The sequence below is a fragment of the Capra hircus genome, chromosome 5 (genome assembly GCF_001704415.2).
Source record: "Capra hircus breed San Clemente chromosome 5, ASM170441v1, whole genome shotgun sequence".
Lineage (NCBI taxonomy): Eukaryota > Metazoa > Chordata > Mammalia > Artiodactyla > Bovidae > Capra > Capra hircus.
Genome location: NC_030812.1, coordinates 62,889,863 through 62,914,343, shown reverse-complemented (window position 1 = coordinate 62,914,343; position 24,481 = coordinate 62,889,863). Strand labels below are relative to the sequence as shown.

At 38.7% G+C, this 24,481-nt stretch overlaps 1 protein-coding gene across 1 annotated transcript; it reads left to right on the top strand.

The window, feature by feature from the left end:
- DEPDC4 (DEP domain containing 4) lies at window positions 341–3,550 on the top strand. Its single transcript, XM_018048148.1, is given in 4 exon segments — window positions 341–382; window positions 385–463; window positions 2,806–3,004; window positions 3,006–3,550. Coding segments are annotated over 4 exon segments (519 nt in total). The 3' UTR covers window positions 3,205–3,550.

Genomic DNA, 24,481 nt, shown 5'->3' with positions numbered 1-24,481 from the left:
GGCGGCGCTGGGGCTCTTCCTCTCCCGCCCCCCAAACGCCTCTCGGCTGCTCCTGCTCAGCTTCGGCGCCTGGCCGCTGCCGCCGGCTTACTCCATAGCCTCCTACACTCTCGCGGCCTCAAAGGTTGGAACCGGAGGAGGGGAAAAGGGAGGGGAGGGGCGGGAGTGGGGAGGAAGAGTAAAGGAGGGGGAAGAAGACCGAAAGACGAGTCGGTCCGGGCATGACGTCACTTCCGGCTTGTTCGGAAGGGGCGAGACCGGGACGTCTTTGGCCCCCGCCCCAAGAGAGCCAAGTGGGGGCGGGGTCACGGGCCGGAGGCGGAGCCCGGTGGACGTGTTTATGGCAGATCATTTGACTCCGCAGTTCCGTAGCCTTGCTTTGACGGCCAGATCCAGCTTCCCGGCCCTGGGCGGAACGCATCGAGCTTCGTAAGCCCTAGAGGCTCCAGGAAAAGAAGGACAGGTAGCCCTTTAGAGCCTAGCCAAATGTGCCCTAAAGAGGAGGACGGCTGCGGAGAGCGAAGGTTTCAACTCTGAGCTCAGGCCTCTGGGGCCCGCCCCCTTCCTGGACCCGCCCCTTTCCCCGCCCACATGTCCTCTCTGACTGAGGACCGCCTCTGGGTCTTTTCAGAAGCTACTCTTCTTGGGGAGTCCTGGAAAGCAGTGCTTCTCAGACTTCAATATGAACACATGATTTGGGGATGTTGTTAAAATGCAGCTTGGATTCAAGAGTATGGTCTGCTGGTCTATGTTTCTAAGACGTTCATAAGATGATGCCAATGCTGCAAGTCCTTGAGCTCGAGGACTATTTCTTTAACCTGGCCTGCTTGTTTAATGACACTTACCTAGGCAGATGGTCCATGGAAAATAACCCTGTCTCGACCGCTCATAGACTCCTAGGCTTATCTATCCCACCCTACCCTAACCTCGACCGTACTTGCTCGTACTCCTCAAACCTTCCCCTTTTCCACTCTGCCTTCCGCCCCCTGCTTCTGTCTACGCACTGTCCACAAAGTCTCGCGCTGTAATAGTTCAAGGATAGACAGCTTCTGCTACAGAGGGCATTTGAAGGTGACTGTTTCTTTGCTCTAAACATCACACCGTTATGTAAAATTGGCATCCAGTTTCCTGTTACTCACTTACTCCTTGGAAGAAAGTTATGACCAACCTAGCCAGCATATTAAAAAGCAGAGACATTACTTTGCCAACAAAGGTCTGTCTAGTCAAAGCTAGAAAAACCATGTCTTTCACCATAAAGAAAGCTGAGCGCCGAAGAATTGATGTTTTTGAACTGTCGTGTTGGAGAAGACTCTTGAGAGTCCCTTGGACTGCAAGGAGATCCAACCAGTCCATCCTAAAGGAAATCAGTCCTAAATGTTCATTGGAAGGACTGATATTGAAGCTGAAACTCCAATACTTTGGCCGCCTGATGTGAAGAGCTGACTCATTTGAAAAGACCCTGATGCTGGGAAAGATTGAAGACAAGAGGAGAAGGGGACGACAGAGGCTGAGATGGTTGGATGGCATCACCGACTCAATGGACGTGAGTTCGGGTAAACTCCGGGTGATGGACAGGGAGGCCTGGCGTTCTGCGGTCCATGGGGTCGCAAAGAGTCGGACACGACTGAGCGACTGAACTGAACTGAATTGAACTTCCACTTATTCATAGGCAAAGGAAGAAAGACCTTAAATTCTTGGATTCTAACAACAAAAATCTAGAAACAACATTCTAGATGTTTCCATTTATTCCCTTATCTTACTAAAAAAATTTTATTAAAAATTCCCTGGGGTAGGAGGGAATGAAGAGTGACTGGTAACTGTATGAAGTCTTTTTGAAGTGATGAAATGGTCTGGAGTTAGATGAAAGAAATGGCTGCACAGAGTTGTGAATGAAAAGTCATTGAATTGTACGCTTTAAAAGAGTGAATTTTGTGAAATGTAAATTATATCTAAATTTTTAAATTTTATTGTCTCCAATTAATTGAAAAAGTTTATATATGTACATTATAAAAATCAGAAACACGTATGCTGAAAAGTGAACATGCTTTCATTATATCTATTTCCCAAAGGTTAGTTTGAATTTTATCCTTCCAGACCTTTCTTTCTGTTTTCGTATATTTGTGTATAGGTTAGGAATTTATTTTTGCATAACTAGGATGATAATAATAGTATACAAATTGTTTCGCCCAACTCTGTTTTTACTGCTTAATGAAATCCTTCATGCCATAAATGTCATTCTTCCTAATGGTTTTTAATATTCTGTAATAAAGCTATACTATAATCTATTTAACTATTCCCCATGTGCTGGACATTTCACTGTCTTCAGGTTTTCATTATTCCTAAGTTTTCTTTTTCAACAAGAACAACTGACAGATAAATCAAGTTTTTTCAGCTCCTTGCCCTAGATTTCTGTCATGCAAAGGTTGTCATTGTTCAAAAAGTCAAAAAGAAAAAATGAAAACAGAGTCTGATGAAGCCACAGCTCTGTAATAAAGAAGATTTCAGTAAGTATGTGCATTCCTTTTGAATGTATCCTAAATTAATATTCTTCAAGACTATACATTCACATAATAGTATATGTTTTATCAGTAGAGCAAATTCCTAGGTTTACTCTGATTTTATTGGGAGGTGAACATGTGCAACCTTAGTAAACCTATTATAGTTTCCATAGAATGCGAGGAGAAGAAACTTAAGAAAGGCATTGGCAGCAGATATGACATAAAAAAGCATAAGGTTGCAAAAAAAACTTAAATATTTTTATGTAATCTAAACTTGCTAGAAACATATGTTTAAATTTTTTTTCATGATGCTCTGGTCCCTTTCAAGCTACTCAGCTATGGGATGGTATTATTTACTCCCTTCAAACTCAAGTGGAAATAAAAAGAAGGAAGCAGAATTTACAAACATAAAAGATTTTTACCGGTTCCTATGTTGTCAATGCAGTATTAAGTCATCTTAGGCAAAATATGTGCCTAAGTAGTAATGACATCTCTCGTCTTAAAGGATTTGGAACCAGTAGCAACGAAGCTATTCAAAAATGAAGAGGAATTGGAATTTGAAGGTTCAAACAATAGACTCTACAGGCTTCTAGGCAATAAATCATCTTATGTATTTTGCAAAAGGAAAAATAATTCTGAGACTGGGTTAACTGATGAAATAAAAGCAAGGAAACAGTTAAGGTTAGTGTTAACCAAGATATTGTAGTATTTTGTGTTTAGATGCTGGCAGAACAGTCTTCACTGAGCGAACCTTAAATATTCTGCTTTCAAGTTTTTTCAGAAATTAATAAAGGAAATAGTCATATAAATTAATCTGTTTCAGCATTTGCTCTAAAACGGTTATGAGGAAGTGATCACATAAATACTTCAGAATTTATACCAGGAAAAACTTTATCTCCTCTGATGAATTGTGTGCTTCCTAGTTTTTGAAAAGTGACTTAACCAAAGTAGATAAAGTCAAAGTTATGGAAACTAGAGCAAAAGTCTTCTACTCTGTTATAGAAACCATAATAACCTTAGAATTAACATATGTATTTTTCCATTTATTTACAATCCTAACATCCTCTTTTGGTGATATCCTATTATCTAATAAATTTATTACTTGTATCTTTTACTGTAAGCTGCCTAATATCTTTTTGAAAATAGGAAATGTATAAGTAAGTTTTAATAAGTAAATGCATATTTGAAATATTGGTCCTATATATAATAGAGAAATTCACATATTGTTTCTTTCAACTGACCAGAAGATGAAATGATTTCAAATCCTCTAGCACAAGAGATTGGTGGGGAAAGAATTGAGGAACTTATTGACACAATGAGTGGGAGTCTGGCTTTACCTATAAGCATCACAGTTGACAAACCTGTTCTCCCACTTTCAAAAGGTAATTTCAGTTTCCACTAGTTCTTTTCAGAACTTTTAAGGAAGAACTGACTTTAAATAGACCTTACTCTTTTAGAACATTATTAGGTTCACAGAAAAATTGAACAGAAAATACAGGGAATTCCCATATATACACAGCCTCCCCACTATCAACACCCTATACCAGAGTGGTTGTTTGCTATAATCCATGCACTTACATTGACATATCATTATCACTCAAAGCCCATGATTTACATTAGTGTTCACTCTTGGTGGTGTATATTATGATGTGGGTTTTGACAAATGTCTGATGACTGTTCCACCATTATAGTATTATACAGAATAGTTTCACGGCTCTGTAAATCCTCTGTATGTTCAGTTGCTCAGTCATGTCCAACTGTTTGCAACACTACAGACTGTAGCCCCACCAAGCTCCTCTGTCCATGGGATTCTCCATGCAAGAATACTGGAGTAGGTTGCCATTGTCTCATTTAGGGAGCCTTCCCAACCCAGTGATCGAACCCAAATCTTCTGCACTGCAGGCAGATTTTTTTATTAGCCATCAAGGAATTTGTCCTTCCTTCCCCAATATTTCATCTATTTGTGGTTTTGTGCTTATAATGCCACTTAACAGTGGAAAGAAGAGCCCCATGCCCAGGGCAGTTAGGAGGGATGCAATCACAATTCATAATGGTTACATACTATTCTGCGTGTGGTCAAACCATGACAGAAGCAAAACAAGCATGATTTGCACACTGGAGGAGCAAAAGTTATCCGCAGTTTCTAGGATGAGTGTGAGAAGAGAAATGCATGGTGCCCAAAGAAAGGGTGCAAATAAGAAGAGAAGAGAAACTAGAAGAAAACTCTGAGAAAGATGAATATTTAGAGGACAGGCTGAAAAAGAGGAGCCAACAAAAATTCGATTTTTACCTATTTTGAGTGAAAAAGAAAAACTTGTCTCATCATTTTCCCATGAGGATATAGGATACCTTACCTGTCTCTGGAGAAACCTGTATGAAGGTCAAGAAGCATTAATTATCAGTAACCTCAGATATGTACATGACACCACCATAATGGCAGAGAGCAAAGAGGAACTAAAGAGCCTCTTGATGAAGGTGAAAGAGGAGTGAAAACACTAGCTTAAAACTTGACATTCAGAAACCAAAGATCATGGCATCAGATTCCATCACTTCATGGCAAATAGATGGGGGAAAAGTGGGAACTGATTTTCATTTTCATTTTCTTGGGCTCCAAAATCACTGTGGATGGTGACTCAAGCCATGAAATTAAGACAAACCTAAATAATATATTGAAAAACAGAGACATCACCTGGCTGACAAAGGTCTGTACAGTCAAAGCTATGGTTTTTCCAGTAGTCATGGATGGATATAAGAGTTGGACCATAAGGAAGCTTGAGTGCTGAAGCCTTGATGCTTTCAAACTGTGGTGCTGGAGAACTCTCAAGAGTCCGTTGGACAGCAAGGAGATCAAACCAGTCAATCCTAAAGTACATCAACCTTGAATATTCATTGGAAGGACTGATGCTGAAGCTGAAGCTTCAATCCTCTGACCACCTGATAGAAAGAGTTGACACGTTTGAAAGGGTGTCACACACCCTGATGCTGGGAAAGATTGAAGGCAGCAGGAGAAGGGGATAACAGAGGATGCGATGGTTAGATAGCATCACCAATTCAGTGGACATGAGTTTGAGCAAACTCCAGGAGATAGTGAAGAACAGGGAAGCCTGACGAGCTGCAATCCATGGGATTGCAAAGAATCAGACACAGCTTAGTGACTAAACAAAAATAAAAAGAAATTCCTAACTAAAGATGGATATAATTTATCAGTGAAGATGCTTATAAAAGTAATTTTCATTTGTTGAGCCTTTCTCTGGGCCAAGTAACTTGTTAATGCATTTTATATTTGTTATCTATAATTTAACAATAGACCTGTAAAGTGAGGGTAGAACTTTCATTTTATAGTTGGGAAAACAGACTCAAAAGGATAAATAAATAAGACATGGTAAGGGAAAGAAAGATGGCACTCTTATGTACTTTTAAAAACATTTTTATTTGTATCTTTGTTATACATATACATAATGTAAAACAAAGTAGTCCTACAGATTTTCTCATCAAAAAATATGTTTCCTACCCTTCACCTCTCATGCATTTGCTGCTGCTGCTGCTGCTGCTAAGTTGCTTCAGTCGTGTCCAACTCTGTGTGACCCCATAGACGGCAGCCCACCAGGCTCCCCCGTCCCTGGGATTCTTCAGGCAAGAATACTGGAGTGGGTTGCCATTTCCTTCTCCAATGCATGAGAGTGAAAAGTGAAAGTGAAGTTGCTCAGTCATATCCGACTCTTTGCAACCCCATGGACTGCAGCCCACCAGGCTCCTCCATCCATGGGACTTTCCAGGCAAGAGTATTGGAGTGGGTTGTCATTGCCTTCTCCTTCTCATGTATTTGCCCCTCTCCAAAGACAACCATTTACAATTCTCTGTATTGTAACCCATGTATGTTATAAATGTGTCTCATGTCTCTAAATGTCATGCTTATACTGCTGCTTCATGTTTTTTCAGTTTTACAGGCATCTATTAATTTTCTAAAAAGGAAAATAGGGTTTATGTCTCTTCTTTTTCTTGCATTTGTCTCCCGAATACTTTAAATGGTTCACATGCATTTATATAATCTTCTATGAATAACATATTTAACAAAAAATGTTAGGTGAAAATAGAAATATCTTTAGTTTTAACACTTTTGTGTTTAGCCAGATATTTTAAACATTGTTACAAAACAATAATTATTAAGTTTTTCATTTTAAAAAAGATTTTTTTTGGCTGTACTGTGTATCTTGTGGGATCTTACTTCCCCTATCAGGGACTGCACCTGGATCATGGCTTACCTGGTGACTCAGCTGATAAAGAATCCACTCGCAGTGCGGGAGACCTGGGTTTGATCCCTGAGTTGGGAAGATTCCCTGGAGAAGGGAACGGCTACATACTCCAGTATTTTGGCCTGGAGAATTCCATGGACTATCCATGCAAAAAGTCAGACACAACTGAGCGACTTTCACTTTCACAGCAGTAAAAGTTCTGAGTTCTGACCACTGAACTTCCAGGGAATCCCCTAAAAGAGGAGACTTTATGTTAAAACAAAAATCAGCCAAGTCTGGGAACCTCTACTTTAGCTTAGACTATTTATTTTATAGACAAGGAAACTGAGTTAGATAACTTGCAAAGTTTCCGCAGTTAACTAATGGCATCAAGAGTCAGACCTGGGAACTTCCCTGGTGGTTCAGTGGTTGAGAATCCACCTTGCACTTTAGGGGATGGGGGTTCAATCCATTGTCGGGGAACTAGGATCTCACAAGCCTTGGAGGAACTAAGCCTGTGGGCTGCATGGCGTGCTGGAAGATCTGATGTGCTGCAACTAAGACTTGACACAGTAAAATAAATAAATTTTTAAAAAGGACTCACACCTAGATTTCCATACTTTTACCCAGTGTCTTATCATTATTGTTGCAACAAAGTATTGTAAACTATTAAATGGGTACAGTTGAAATATATGTAGTTGGTATGTTTGCTCTTTGTCCCAACTGAACCTGTAAGCCTTCAGAATAGAGAAACAGAGAACCTATTTTAGTTGTTCTTTCTAATAAAACATGGTTTTGAAAGAGGTACTCTTTCATAAGTTACTAATAACAAGTCTCTTTATCTTTGAAAGTCTTAAATCTACTAAATAGGTTTTGTTTTTGTTTTTTGTTTTGTAAAAGGGCTTGCAAAAGAGAACTAACTTTAAAATGGATTGTTCTTATATCCAATGAGTAAAAAAAATTCACTTTTTAAAAATTTTCATACCAAAATTTTTGGAAAAATGCATTTGGAAGTTTCTCTAAATTCTAAGAAATCAGGCATGGTTGGAGCTTTTGTTGTTGTTATTATCCACTGTAATCTGACTATTCTGTGATCCTCGAGCACAAAAACACCCCCTCAGATGTATCAACACATATAAAACTGCCTGGTTTTATAAAATTAAATAATTAGCTGGCCCACAAGAAAATCTAAGCTACTTTCTATTTGGAAAAATATGGCTGACTAAAGGTATGCAGTTGGCAATCCACCTGTATAAATGTCAGCCAAGAAATAAAACTATCGAGTTCTTTTCTTTGTTTTTGAAAAAGGTCATTCCTTAATTCCCCCCAAACTGAGAAACCTACTTCACTTGAATTGAGTCGAAAATTCTGCCAGCAGTGATAAAGCCAGGACTGCAGGCTTCTTGCAAATTTGCATTTGTGCGACTAGTAGAGTCAAGGTGAACCTTTGCTGAGATTTGTTTACTTTTGCAGGTGAGATGTGTTTCTTTACTGAGATTCGTTTATTTTTTACAGGTGTTTCTTTCTGATAACACCTGTAAAATGTATTAGAAATATAAAAAAATATAATGACTAATATTTTGAAGCTAATATACTAATATTTTTGAAATATATTTTAGAAATGTTAGGGATTCTAAAGATGTAGGCACTCTCCCTCTCTCCTGAGGGGAATGTCCAGATCGGCTAGAGCAATTCCACTATTCATCAGTTTTACTTGACTTCCAGAAGAATACATTGTACAAAGGTTTCCTCAGCCAAACCGAAGTGTGATTCCTACTGAACACACTGTACTTCTCCCACCAAAACATTAACACACTGAATGAAATTGCCTGTTGACTTGTCTTTGTTTCCTACTGGAGTGTGAGGTACTTAGGGACAGTCTTCATCTTTGTTCGCCATTTTATCTCCTGTTGAATGGCCCAGTGCTTAGCTGTTGGTATGTAACACTTAGTGAATGAATGGCTCATATACTGCTTCCTCATTTTATAAAAATTTTCTTTTTATTTATACATATATACACATACACTCATCTGTACATATGTTTGTGTTTAGGCTATCCTAAGCACTAGATGGATTGCATGCTCTTCAAATGCAAAGTGTGTCCCCTTGAATCCCCTTCACCCAGCAAAGAGATGATTGGATAAGAAATGCACCATTAAGAATATGGTGGTGACTGTATGTGTTGCCACAACATCCTTCTTGAGTCTTAATTTCCTCACATGGAGCTAGCTATTCTGTTTATCAGCTCTGCACTTGGTTAATATGTCTAGACATGCACATTTCTCTGCTCCCTCTCCTTCAGGTCTTTGCTTAAATATCATCTTCCTGATGATAATTCCCAACATCTTATTTAAAATCACAACACTAATCCCAGAGTGTAGTCTGATCTCCTTTTTTCCTTCATTTCTCTCCAGAGAACTTAATACAAACTGACACAGACATATTTTACTTTTTGTTATTTATTGTCTGTAGACTATAAACTCCATTAAGGCAAGAATTTTGCCTGTTTTAGTTACCACTATGTCCCTGGAACCTAGAACAGTGTCTAATACAAAATAGGCCTCAAAATGTTTGTTGAATAAATGAATACTCTGTCCTGATGCTATTGCTGAATAGTCTTTTTTCTACTTTTGGATTTATTCGTAAGAATCTATTCATGCTTCTTGGCAACTTGATAAAATTTTCCTTCATCCATTTCATGTGTGGCTGTCCTTTCCTCCTCACCTATGGATGGCTGCTGAAGGGTCATTATTGTTATATATATCTTTTTCTAGCACTTGATTCAGTGCTATGCCCAAAGGTTGGTATTAACAAATATGGACTGATTGATTAGAGGCTATTTTTTTTTTCCTGAGAAACCTAGCAGCAGTTAGAACTAGACATGGAAAAGCAGACGGGTTCAAAATTGGGAAAGGATTACATCAAGGCTGTATATTGTCACTCTGCTTACTTAATTTATATGCAGAGTACATCATGCGAAATGCTGGGGTGAATGAATCATAAGCTGGACTCAAGATTGCCAGGAGAAATATCAACAACCTGAGATATGCAGATGATACCACTTTAGTGGCAGAAAGTGAAGAGGAACTAAAGAGCCTCTTGATGAAGGTGAAAGAGGAGAGTGAAAAAGCTGGCTTGAAACTCAACATTCAAAAAACTAAGATCTGGCATCTGGTTCTATCACTTCATGGTAAGTAGATGGGGAAATTGTGGAAACAGTGTCAGTTTTCATTCTCTTGGGCTCCAAAATCAATGCAGAAAGTGACTATAGCCACGAAATTAAAAGGTGCTTGCTCCTTGGAAGAATAGCTATGACAAACCTAGACAGTGTATTAAAAAGCAGAGACATCATTTTGCTGACAAAGGTCCGTCTAGTCAAAACTATGGTTTTTCCAGTAGTCATGTATGGATGTGAGAGTTGTACCATAAAGAAGGCTGAGCACTGACAAATTGATACTTTCCAACTGTGGTACTGGAGAAGACTCTTGAGAGTCCTTTAAGTAGTCCTTTGGACAGCAAGGAGATCAAACCAGTCCATTCTAAAAGAAATCAAACCTTGAATATTCACTGGAAAGACAGTTGCTGAAGCTGAAGTGCCAATACTTTGGCCACCTGATGCTAAAAGTTGACTCACTGGAAAAGACCCTGATGCTGGGAAAGTTTGAGGGGAAGAGGAGGTAGCAACAGAAGATGAGATGGTTGGATGGCATCACTGATTCAGTGGACATGAGTTTGAGCAAACTCTGGGAGATAGTGAAGGACAGGGAAGCCTGGCATGCTGCAGTTCATGGGGTCACAAAGAGCCAGACACGACTTACAGACTGAACAATAACAAATGATCTCAGGTCTTTACTTGATTTATTTTTGGTCAGTAACTCAGCAGTAGCAAACTTAGATGCCTTTAAGAGCCAGGCAGATCAGAGAGCATGTATTTCATTTTCAAACATGTAAGAAAAATGTATATTGTAATTTTGCTTGAAATACATAGCCCTTGTTGTTAAGTCTCTAAGTTGTGACTGACTCTTTTGCGACCCCACTAGGGTCCTCTGTTCATGGGATTTGTCAAGCAATGGTCCCATTGTCTGTTTTTCCTTTTCCTGCTTAAGACAGAGATATAACTCTAGGGAAATTAATTTCTACTGTAGCAAAACCAATAGCATGATACCATGAAAATGGTGGCTAACAATCAACTTCACTGTTTGGGATACAGTAGGAAGTGGTGGGGTTTGTGGTGAGCTGGAAATGACATGTCAGTGCAAATAGGGTAGCCACTAATTTACATAAGCTAACTTTGGTCAGGTATTAATTCAAGCCCAGTGTTATGAGATCTTATGATACTTTAAAAGGGAAACCAAGAATTTTATATGAAATCTCCCATTTTTATACAAGTTAATTCTATTCAAAATACTGTATTCAAAATTCTATTTAAAATAACCAGACAAATCATGGATATGATCCAAATTTAATGCATAGGCTATTGGCAGTACCCGTTCATAGATAACAGCCTTGTCATGGTGAAGAGGCTTACATAACTCAATGAAGCTATGAGCCATGCCATGCAGGGCCACTCAGGATGGACAGGTTTATAGTGAAGAGTTCTGACAAAACATGGTCCAGTGGAGGAGGAAATGGCAAACCACTCCAGTATTCTTGCTACAAGAACCCCATGAACAGTATGAAAAGGCAAAAAGATATGGCACTGGAAGATGAACTCCCCAGGTTGGGAGATGTCCAGTATGCTACTGGGAAGAACAGAGGGCAACCATGGGGTCGCAAAGAGTCAGACAGGACTTACTGATTGAACAACAATGATTGGCAGTAAAGCTCTGCAAGAGATTTACTGTAGCTTTAGCTTCTGCAATTTTCTTTCATTTAAAGAAAAACATAATATTAATGATGATCCAATGCTTAGAATAATAAAAAAAACTTTATTAACTCTTCACATAAATGACCAGAAACCCAAGTTAAAATTAACCTAATACTATATTTGAATTTAAAAACAATTTAACTACAACTATCCCTGCTTTAAATAAAACTGTAAATAATTAGTCATCTCATTCTCTCAGATGTGTAAAATAATTTATAAGCAGGACCAATAGCTTTTTATATCTGGAATTAACCTACTGATAATACTCCTTAAAAGCTGGATAATATCACTTTATAATTAACATAACCAGAAAATAAAAGTAATATGACTCATAACCCTGATGTCTATTTAAAGGTCAATCTTGAAAAGAAAAACTGTAATTTAGCCAATTTAATTATCCCAGTATTAAATTTATCCATTATATTATGATAATGCTTTTGTATTGCTGGAAATAGAATTTTATAATACTGGTTGAAATGTTATTTATTACTCTGATACTTATATTATTTTTCTTTCTCAGCTGTGGAAGATGTTTGAAAACAACAAACATTGTTATGTATTCTTCAATTGATTCACCTTCCATTCTTGGAAAGTATTTTGGAACCTCTAGTTAAAACACAATTTCTTCAATTAAATAGAGAGGAAGATCTTGTTATCGCAAACACTTAACTAGACAGACAGGTGATTCCAAACTTAAGTCTACATGAGTCAGTTCAGTTCAATTGTTCAGTTATGTCTGACTCTTTGTGACCCCATGAACTGCAGCATGCCAGGCCTCCCTGTCCATCACCAACTCCTGGAATCTACTCAGACTTGTGTCCATTGAGTTAGTGATGCCATCCAACCATCTCAGCCTCTGTCGTCCTCTTCTCCTGCCCTCAATCTTTCCCAGCATCAGGGTCTTTTCAAATGAGTCAGCTTTTCTCATCAGGTGGCCAAAGTATTGGAGTTTCAGCTTTAGCATCAGTCCTTCCAGTGAACACCCAGGACTGATCTCCTTTAGGATGTACTGGTTGGATCTCCTTGCAGTCCAAGGGACTCTCAAGAGTCTTTTCCAACACCACAGTTCAAAAGCATCAGTTCTTCAGCACTCAGCTTTCTTTGTGGTCCAACTCTCACATCCATCCATGACCACAGGAAAAACCATAGCCTTGACTAGATGGACCTTTGTTGGCAAAGTCATGTCTCTGCTTTTGAATATGCTGTCTAGGTTGGTCATAACTTTCCTTCCAAGGAGTAAGCGTCTTTTAATTTCATGGCTGCAATCACCATCTGCAGTGATTTTGGAGCCCAGAAAAATAAAGTCAGCCACTGTTTCCACTGTTTTCCCATCTATTGCCATGAAGTGATGGGACCAGATGCCATGATCTTAGTTTTAGGTGACCATTTTTATTGTCAATTTATAACTAAAATGTTCTTTCACATCTTTTATCCTTGTTTTTTTAAATGTATGAGAACATATTCATATAAATGAGCAAACACCATCTTTGATTTAGAAATTAATCACTGAATTCTCCTTTGATCTAAAATAGAAAGTCCCTGGTTATGACCTGTGAGAAGATGACTGGATATCATAGTGGTTTCATTCATTTGAGCTCAGTCATGATTTGTCAGTCTTTCCCTGTACCAGCCCTAACCTGAGTGTATTTCCACAGTTTTATTATTTCCGTTTTATAACCATAAAATAACAACCATGATGGTTTTTACTGGTTTATTCATCCCTTCTTTAAAAGAAGCCATAGTCTAGTAGGGGAGATGTTCATGAAACAAAACATTACAGTACAGTGAAATAAGGCCTATCATAAAAGCAGCCTCATTTGTAGAGATATTCCAGTACCCCTGTAACCTGAATGAGGTCCCTTCTCTTTCACTCCCAACTCCAAGGTATTTGTCACTCCTGGTAAACCAGTTGCTAGGAACCATAGATATATGACCTTGGGTACTTCTGGGATTCAGGCAGAGAGAACTGATATGATGCTTTCTCTCTGTGGAAGAAAAGAACAAGAAAAGAACATCAGACTGCAGGCCTGGGAACCAGAAAGCTTCAGATTCTAGGAGGAGCTTGGTGATTAGAGACCTGTGAACCATCTTAGTCAACCATGGTCCTGTTGCAGATGACATGCATGCGTGTGTGTGTGAGCTAAGTCACTTTAGTTGTGTCCGGCTCTTTGTGACCCTATGGATCATAGGCCACCAGTCTTCTCTGTCCAAGAGATTCTCCTGGCAAGAATATTGGAGTGGGTTGCCGTGTCCTCCTCCAGGGGATCTTCCTGACCCAGGGATCAAACTTGTGTCTCTTACGTCTCCTCCATTGGCAGGCAGGCTCTTTACCACTAGTGATACTTGGGAAGCCCCTTGTACATGATGTGCTTGCTCCTAATTTACAATAGGCCAAGAACGACCCAACAAGTGGCTGAGACTTCTCCAGCCCCGAGTCAGAGAGAATACAGGGACACCAACAAAGAAACACGATTTCTTTAGAAGCCTCTGCAGGAATCAGACAGCAGCCAGTCAGTCTTTATGAGCTTCTAGACAGAAAAGGTAGGCTACCTTCAAGAAAAATGCAATCCAACTACCCTTAATCTTTTTACCTGCAACACTAGGAGCCGAAAAATAATGAGCTACACATTTAAGCAGTATGTTCCATTTACCTTGGGGGTAGAGGGGAGAGAAGAAAAGGGAGGAAGGAAAAGGAAGTGAAGAGAAGAAGGAAAGATATTTCAGGATCATCAAGAATTCATAGCATGTATCACTTAGGAACCCCATCCTAAGAAAATATTCAAAGACACATTTTAATCTGTTTACAAAGAAATAGCCAGAACCCCAAGATGGAGACAGGTGAAGAAGAAGGAAATATTGGTAAGCAATGAACTTTGGTCTGTGTGCTCTATTTTCTCTTCTCCCTAATTTTGTATGCACACATGTGAATGCATAGAAACACACATACATGGGTACAAACATATATGCATGCATATAGGCACACATACACACATAAGTTCCAAGTTGATAAGGTAAAACTGTGTGAGAATGTACAAAGTGTAAGTGCTAAATATGATGTCAACAAAGAAGGTACATAGTGTTAAGGGAAATTATAATAAATACTAACCTATCTCAGCAAAATCTGGGGCTGGGAAGTTGGCAGATGCGGAGAAGGGGGAATTATAGGCCTTCCAAAGTCATCACTGAAGGGAGGAGGGGGTGAAAGAATCTTAAATTTCTTTTGTTTTATAAAGAAATACTGAATTCAGAGACTTTTAAATACATATATATGACTGTGCAGGATCTTAGCTGCAGCACAAGGGATGTTTGATATTTCTTGTAGCATGCACGATCTTTAGTTGCAGCATGTGGGATCTAGTTCCCTGACCAGGGATCCAAAGCAATCCCTCTGCACTAGAAGTGAAGAATCTTAGCCACTGGACAATCACTGAAGTCTCCTAAATTTCTTATCTGTTGGGGTTGGGAGATAAAAAAGGGGAAAAGAGTGTGCAGTGGGATTTAAACAGTGCATCTTGATGGGAAAGCACTTAATATCTTATTTGCAAGTAATAATACAACCATATGCACCTAATGATCAGAGTGGGAAATAAGAGAGCAACCACCAATGGAATAGAACAGTACAGATGAACTCTTCTCCACAAAATCTAACAAAGGTAGAAACAAATGATGAAACAGTGGCCCCCAGATATTTTAATTCCCTGAAAGTCAAGGTAGAGAAAAGTATGGTGGTATCTAGTAAGGAAAAATCTATTCCTTCTCATTTACTCCCTCAGTCATCCAGCAAAAATTACTGAAAAGATTTTCTAGTTGTTTCTCCTTAGATTGTTAATTATAAGCTAGATTTCATTATGCTTTATCAAAGAATGTTTTAGGTAGATAAATGTAAACGTCAACCATTGATTTATTTTGTTTTTTTACCTCCAGGATTGATAACTGGTTAATTAATGCAGCAATTGAATGCTTGGAATATTTTCCTGGTCAGTTAATAGTTACTGTGGGCCAGCAGTTAGTACAACACAGAAACAAAGAGACAAGACTGAATACACAGAAAAAGTTACTCTTTGATGTCATAGTAAACTATTATAATCAGGAGTTCAGGAGTTCAGTCACTCATTCGTGACTGACTCTTTGCGACCCCATGAACTGCAGCATGCCAGGCCTCCCTGTCCATCAGCAACTCCTGGAGTCCACCCAAACTCATGTCCATAGAGTCGGTGATGCCATCCAACCATCTCAGCCTCTGTCGTCCTCTTCTCCCGCCCTCAATCTTTCCCAGCATCAGGGTCTTTTCAAATGAGTCAGTTCTTCGCATCAGGTGGCCAAAATATTGGAGTTTCAGATTCAATATCAGTCCTTCCAATGAACACCCAGGACTGGACACACCTAAGATGGACTGGTTGAATCTCCTTGCAGTCCAAGGGACTCTCAAGCGTCTTCTCCGACACCACAGTTCAAAAGCATCAATTCTTCCGCACTCAGCTTTCTTTATGGTCCAACTCTCACATCCATACATGACCACTGGAAAAATCATAGCCTTGGACCTTTGTTGGCAAAGTGATGTCTCTGCTTTTTAATATGCTGTCTAGGTTGGTCATAACTTTCCTTCCAAAAAATAAGTGTCTTTTAATTTCATGGCTGCAATCACCATCTGCAGTGATTTTGGTGCCCCCCAAAATAGTCAGTCACTGTCTCCACTGTTTCCCCATGAAGTGATGGGACTGGATGCCATGATTCGTTTTCTGAATGTTGAGCTTTAAGCCAACTTTTTCACTCTCCTCTTTCATCAAGAAGCTCTTTAGTTCTTCACTTTCTGCCATAAGGGTGGTGTCATCTGCATATCTGAGGTTATCGATATTTCTCCCGGCAATCTTGATTCCAGCTGTATTTCTTCCAGCCCAGTGTTTCTCATGATGTACTCTGCATAGAAGTTAAGTAAACAGGGTGACAATATACAGCCTCAACATACTCCTTTTCCTATTTGGAACCAGTCTGTTGTTCCATGTCCAGTTCGAACTGTTGCTTCCTGACCTGCATACAGATTTCTCAAGAGGCAGGTCAGGTGGTCTGGTATTCCCACCTCTTTCAGAATTTTCCACAGTTTATTGTGATCCACACAGTCAAAGGCTTTGGCATAGTCAATAAAGCAGAAATAGATGTTTTTCTAGAACTCTCTTGCTTTTTCCATGATCCAGCAGATGTTGGCAATATGATCTCTGGTTCCTCTGCCTTTTCTAAAACCAGCTTGAACATCAGGAAGTTCATGGTTCACATATTGCTGAAGCCTGGCTTGGAGAATTTTGAGCATTACTTTACTAGCATGTGAGATGAGTGCAATTGTGGAGTAGTTTGAGCATTCTTTGGCATTGCCTTTCTTTGGGGTTGGAATGAAAACTGACCTTTTCCAGTCCTGTGGCCACTGCTAAGTTTTCCAAATCAGGAGAGAGGCTGCTTATTAACTGATGAGTATATTGGTATTTATTCAGGAATTATTGAACTTTTAGTTAAGTGATGTTTACACTTCAGTTATTGCATAATAATAAAACCTGAAGATACGAGTTGCGGAAAATGATATGTATTATATGAGTATTGCTTTTTTTGGCTTTGCTCTGCAGCAGGTAGGATCTTAGTTCCCCAAGAAGGGACTGAACCTATGCCCCTTGCAGTGGAAGCATGGATTCCTAACCACTGGACCACCATGGAATTCCCTGAATGTTGCATTTTAATATTTTTTTCTATGGTATCAAATTACTTCATGGAGTCTTTTTTTTTCCAAAGACCATGGCTTATGGAATCTTAGTTCCCCCACCACAGACGAAACCAAGGGACCTGTCAGTGAAAGCACCGAGTCCTGACAACTATATCACCAGCAAATTCCCTCATAGAGTTCTTTTTTCACTACTTTTTCCCTGTCATGTAAATTGTAATGTCAAATGTAATAATGTAGTATAGGAATTAGATCTAAGGTAATTCTATCATAGGGACATTCTAAGAAATACTTTGATACACTATAGGACTAGAGAGGCGCTTCCCTTGTGGCTCAGCTGGTAAAGAATCCACCTTCAATGCTGGAGACCTGGGTTCAATACCTGGGTTGGGAAGATCCCCTGGAGAAGGGAAAGGCTACCCACTCCAATTCTGGCCTGGAGACTTCCATGGACTATACAGTCGCAAAGAGTTGGACATGACTGAGCGACTTTCACTTTAACTTTTCACTTTCACAGGACTAGAGAATTGAGGTGTCTGTAAATATTAATTTCTGATGTACTAATTTGGTGACCTTTTAGTAAAATAAAAATTGAGTGACATATCATGTCTTTTTTTAGTTATATAGGTGGCCATATAATTTCACATTAAAAACAAATTAAGGGGACTTCTCTGGTGGTCCAGTAAGACTCTGCGCTTCCAGTGCAGAGGGTGCGGGTTTGATTCCTGGTTGGGGAACTAAGATCCCACAGGCTGTGGCATGCAGCCAAAAGAAAAAAAGAAATTAATGTTTGACAGTGTTGGATATAATTATGCATGTGTTTGGCCTATTATATAGATAATTTCCTATATGTTTGAAATATTTTATAATAAAAACTTTTCAAATGTAAAAATGAATCTGCAAACCAATTACAGCATCACAGCATTTTAATTGACTGCTAAGTAGTATAATCTGCATTTATTTTTTCCCCTTGCTTTGTCTTCTTTGTAAACCCATGTAGCAGAAAATGAAAAAAGAACAGAAGCACTTGAAGCAACACAACTATATCTAAGATTGTTGTTGTCCCAACATTAGAGAAGAATTACAATGGCTACTTACTTTCATGGCAATTGCATCAGAAACTAATGCCAACAAGTTACAAAAAAAAGGTGAAAAAAATTGCAACAACAGTTTTAAAACCTATTTATTTCATTTAAAACCAATTCAAGCTAATCAATCTTTTTGTTTACAATTTGATAACAAAATGGTGGTCCTGAAAACTCTTGCCAAAGCAGTTTTGCAATCCAAGTCATTATTAAAAGTACAGCCAGGACAACTAGTCTTGTTCCTACTGGAGCTCCACTATGAGCTGTTCAAGGTATGTCTGGCATTTTGCCTGGACACACTTATTACTAAGCTATTTGTGTCATATGAAAAAGCAAAGAATTCACTTAATAAATGATTTACTGAGTACCTATAATGGGCAAAGATTGAAGGAATGCTCTCTCCCCACACCCACTAAAGAGAAGGAAGCAGATTCAAAACAATGTTGGTAGTTAGTTGATATTTACAAGTATACTGATTAATTTCTTTAACCTATTTCTGCTGCATTACTATGTGCCAGGCACTGTCTTAGGTACTTGGAACACATTAGCAAAAAAAACCACGAAGATGCAGGCCCTTTTTCACTTTTGCTTCAGGGACCCAGGTTCAATCCCTGGTTGGGGAATCAGGATTCCACAGGCTATGTGGCGCAGACAAAAATAAAAACACACCTAATAAGTTATCATCATATAGTTTGATCAAAAGCAACAAACGCAATAGGAAAAAAAAAAGAGCAGTTTTAGGGAATTTTGAGGTGCCAGGGTGGGGGTTAGTAGGAGCTTATGGTATTAAATGGTGTGGCCAAGGTTGGGCTCACTGGGAAATTGAGATTTGAACAGATAGTGGCATGAGGACAGTCAATTAAATGGCCATGAGGGTTGGGGGGTTGGTTTGGGGCAGAAAAAATGGTTCCTAGAGCAGAGGCCTTGGAGGTGATGCTTGCTGGGTGTTGAGGAACAAGAGCAAGGAAGTGGTAAGCAGAGGGGAGAGTAGTGTGAGATGAGGTCAGAGAGGAGGTGGGCTTTGTAGACCATTGGAGAGACTTTGCCTGTCCTTGGAATAAAGTGGGGAATCGTGAGAGGTTCTGAGCAGAACAGTGGGCTCATCTGACTGATATTTATGAAGACAACTAGCTTTTGTGTCATGGACAGATTATAAAGGGGGAAGGAAGGAAGCAGAAAAATCTTTTAGGAGGCTATTGTAATAATCTGGGCAAGAAATGTGGTGACTTGAAACAAAGGAGTAGCAATAGAGTTAGTGAGCCATTGTCAAATTCTTGATATATTTTGAAAAAGATCTTAAAAAAGATTTTTTTTCCTAACATAAGAAAAAAGATTACTTTTTAGCCTCACTACTCTATTTTAGTACCAGACACTGGTACTTTTAGTGGCATTATTTCTCCAAAGCCTCTATAAAGAAATATTCCCTTCTCAACTGGATGGGAGGGGAGTTTGGGGGAGTGTGGATATATTTAAAACAAATTGGTGGGGAGGGAGGTGGGAGGGGGGTTCATGTTTGGGAACGCATGTAAGAATTAAAGATTTTAAAATTTAAAAAATAAAAAAATAAAAATTAAAAAATTAAAAAATAAAACAAATTGTTCCCCTCTCAGTTTTTTTGTGTGTAAAAAATTTATCTCATGTCATTAGAAATACATTGGTTTGAGCTTTGTAACAGTTCTCTCACCCTTAAGTGAAGTTTCTTTCCATTATTTCAGAGAAAAATGTGGTACTAAGTATATACAATAGAAGCAGTCCCTCTTTTATGATTTTTGAATGAAATATATTCTAAAGCTCATTTAAAAATCAGTTGTTACTCTGCGCCTCATTTTTCATCATAAAATATAATAAATAGAGATTAGGGCAGTGGTTATATGTTTAATTCTACAGTCACTAAACCATAATTCATGTTTATTCCTTACTTATAAAAAGATCCAACCAGGAATTTAGAAAGAATGTTTTCTCCCCTCCTCTTCCTTACCACTTAGCATCTCCACTTTCTTCTCACTCTGCCTCCTCCTCTAGGTAAATGAGTTCTCCTCTTTGCTACATATGGTTGAGAAGTTAGAAAGGATTTTTTACCTCCCCCTCATGTCAGAACTAGCAATGTCATAAAGAAAGATACTAGTTCAAATTTTGTAGCAGGACTGAAAGGGAGAAGGAACTTGACATGGGCTGGAGGATATGCTGGTATGGAATTCAGGAAGCAGGGAGAAGTGACTCCAATGACTGGTTTCTGGAGATTAGGGGATGAAGTATTTCAGGGAAATGGAGATGGGGGTATTTATAATACGGGATCTCAAGCAAGCCAAGCTTTTCCCTGTTACAGGGCTTTACTTGTGCTGTCTTGGGTATGTCTGGGACATTTTCTCTTCAGTCTTTTTATGGCCTCACTCTTTCACATCACTTCAGGCCTCTGCTCAAAATGATAGTCTCTCAGTAACTAAGGGGTATCTTTCTATCTTCTCTAAGATAGCTACCCATCTTCTTCACTCTAGCTTTGTATCCTGCTTTATCTTTCTTAATGGCACTTATCACTACCTGAAATTATATATTTGCTGATTTTTGAAATTGTCTTTATCTCACGTGCTGTCATGTCTGAGAATGCAAATTCCATGAGTTCAGACTTGATGTGCTTATTTATCACCTAGAACTGTCCTGGCACATAGAAATCACTCGCTAAATTTTTGTTGTATGACAGAATGAATTGATGGGGATGGCTTCATGTTTGAAAATTTTCAGGACAATAGAAGCTAATGGAAAGTTACCTACCTTGGGGCTCAAGATGAAGGAGCTATGTGGATATGAGGTTCAACATTGGTAGGTCTACCCTCTATAACAATGTTAGCTGAGGGAATTTTTTTCCCCAGATACATGTTGTAATCTGGGACTTCCTTTGTGTGATAACTAAGACTGGAAAAAGAGTATATATCTGTTTTAAGAGAATGATATTATTACGTATTTTAGAGCTACTATTTACATATAGATCATGTGATTACAGTGCAAGATTATCTAGTCCAGTGCTGTTATGGAAGTACAAATAATTTTTATTATAGTAGAGCACTGCACTAATGATTGGTTAACCTAGTTTCAGATATACCACATATGTGGAAGTAGAAAATAGAATTTTAAGAATTCTAAAAAAGTTTCAAGTATTTATATACCCTTTATAATTCAGAGGCCTTCTGCTACCCACCCCCTTTCCCCATCTGTAATCCTCTTCCCCTATCCATTGGTCAAAAAAACAGATTTTTTTTGCCATTCCCTTCTCCAGAGGATCGTCCCAACCCAAGGATCAAACCCGGGTCTCTTGCATTGTAGGCTGATTCTTTACCGTCTGAGCCACCAGGGAAGCCCCCTGTATTAGATTACTGGCTAGAAAAATTCATATTAGAAACTTGAAAATATCTGTTTTTATGTAGACACCAGTTACTTTATTGGATATGGTTAGTAAGAAATTTAAGAAGCTTCTGTATGGAGAAGATCCAGATGCCATATCAGGTATTGACTCAGACTTATTCTTTCTATATCAATAAGTGACTGTTATAGTCACAAAAGTTGGACGGGAACCAAGGGTGAGTATGTAATAAATGTATAATGCTATAAAAGGTGGTTACATTAAGGTTATTTTTTAATACCTCTAGAGTAAGTTCTTCTCTAGTTCTTTTGGAAGCCCTCTGTTTGATTATCTTTCTTCTAAAAAGGTAAATACTTTCTGTATCTCATTGCTGCTTCCAGATGGGGGTATTTATAATAGGGAATCTCAAACAAGCCAAGCTTTTTCCTATTATAGGGCTTTACCTGTGCTATCTTGATTATAAAGACAGGGATAAATATTTGATATCAGAAACATTTAAAATCAACTGACTGAGAAAGTGGTTCAGATGATCAGATATGTGTCTGATGGAAAAAAGATGATGAACAAAGAAAAATGGCATGGCAGGTTTTCATGTTCTGAGATTGATGTGAGTTGTAACAGGGCTAAAGGCAGTATGGTATAGTATAGAAATTCCAAACCCTGGGAGTGGGGCAATCCCAGGTTCAGACCTTAGCTCAGCCATGTGGTCCAAGCTTCTGTTTCTTTGTTGATAAGGCAGGGCTAATAATAATGCCAACAACTCTACACCTTAGAACATTGAAGATTTAGTGAGAAAAAGTACAAAAGGTTTGATATATGTAAACATTCATTGTAAGCTATTATTATATTATTATTTGAAGGACAGTAGATTCTGAACAGAGAGTTAGGAGTAAGATTTTAAGTTTTCAGAGGCAATGTAATTCCAGGGTGTCACCATGTGTGTTTTAAGCAAAGCCCATTATAGTGAAAATAGAAAAAGAAAAAAAAAAAACTCACAAAACCTAATATTAATGGGCTGTAGGATTTCAGAAGTTAACAGTGATTGAGAATTGCTTTGCTTTGTCTGGAGACTAAGGTGTCCCCATCTGTAGATCAGCATAGAGAGAGGCTTAGTTGACTGTACATGCTAAGACAGCTCACTGCTGCTGCTAAGTCACTTCAGTCGTGTCCGACTCTGTGTGACCCCGTAGACGGCAGCCCACCAGGCTCCACCATCCCTGGGATTCTTCAGGCAAGAACACTGGAGTGGGTTGCCATTACCTTCTGCAATGCATGAAACTGAAAAGTGAGAGAGAAGTCGCTCAGTCATTTCTGACTCTTTGCAACCCCATGGACTGTGAGCCTACCAGGCTCCTCCATCCATGGGATTTTCCAGGCAAGAATATTGGAGTGGGGTGCCATCGTCTTCTCCAAGACAGGGAGATGCAAAAAAGACTGCTCACATTCATGAAATTCTTTGTTCATGTTTTGTACATGCTTCTGATGGTTCAGGACACACTACCCCAAAACGTGGCACATGACATTGAATATTTTAAGCTGAAAGAGTTTGAGAAAATGGCAGGAGCAGGAGGGTTGCTCTGACCTACTCCCCTCTTGCCATTTCTCCCTGAAATAGGCTGTAACACCTTCATATGAAAGATGCCCTCTCTACACCAAGAGCAAAGGACTATCCTTATCTCCCAAGGCAAAGGGAAGTCAAGAAGAATCTGAACAAACAGGCTTTGCTAACTTTTCCCAGTTTATTACAATTACTTCATACCTTACCTTGTCACATTCTTCTGGGACTGTGTATTCTTCATCAAAGAAAAGAAAGTGAAGTCGCTCAGTCATGTCTGACTCTTTGCGACCCCATGAACTGTAGCCATGGGATTTTCCAGGGTTAAGAGTACAGGAGTGGGTTGCCATTTCCTTCTCCAATTCTTCATCAAACCTAGCATAAAGTATAAACGTCTGTTTCTTTGAGTCATTTCCTTATGAAGGCTTCTATGTCACATAAAACTTATTAAATACATTTGTAAGCTTTTTCTCCAGTTTTTATATTTATCAGTTTACTTCTCAGACCTAGCCAGGGACCCTAACAAAGTCAAGGAAAACTTTTTCCTCCCCTTCACCTTCAATTTGTGAGTCATGTCATTTAAATTCCAGTGTATTCCACTTGAAACTAGAATAGTAGTACATTGGTTCTCCTACGTCATAGACTTATCTTGGAAATAAAATCAAATAATGTATGTAAAATAAGACAAGGTATGTTTTGCTAAAGTATAGAGCACATGTAAAGAAACAGTATTACTCTGAAGCAAATAAAATATAAGTAATGTCATCTACCATATTTGAGGAAAAAAGTCCAACATAACACTAGTTTGAATAGGTACATTTTCATGATTTTCTTAAGTTGCTTTTCCAACTGTACTTTTTTTTTTTTTTAGGTTTCACATCTTGCCAATGCTTGACATACAAGGAGTTTGAAAAACAAAAGGAAGGAACAAGCACCATATCTTCATCAGTCGGCTCTTGAGATTAATAGTAACCCTAGTACCTCTTTGAAATAAAAAACTAAATTAATTAAAGAATTCCAAAAACACCATTCAGAAGTTTTGCACTAACTTTTCTAGGAGAAGAAACTATAATTTGTTAATATAAAGAACTCTGGTAGTTTTCTCAAACTGCCAATACCCACACTGTAGTGTAGAAAGGATAGCCTATAAGCATTTAAAGTGTAATTATGCTTAAACTTTGTTAA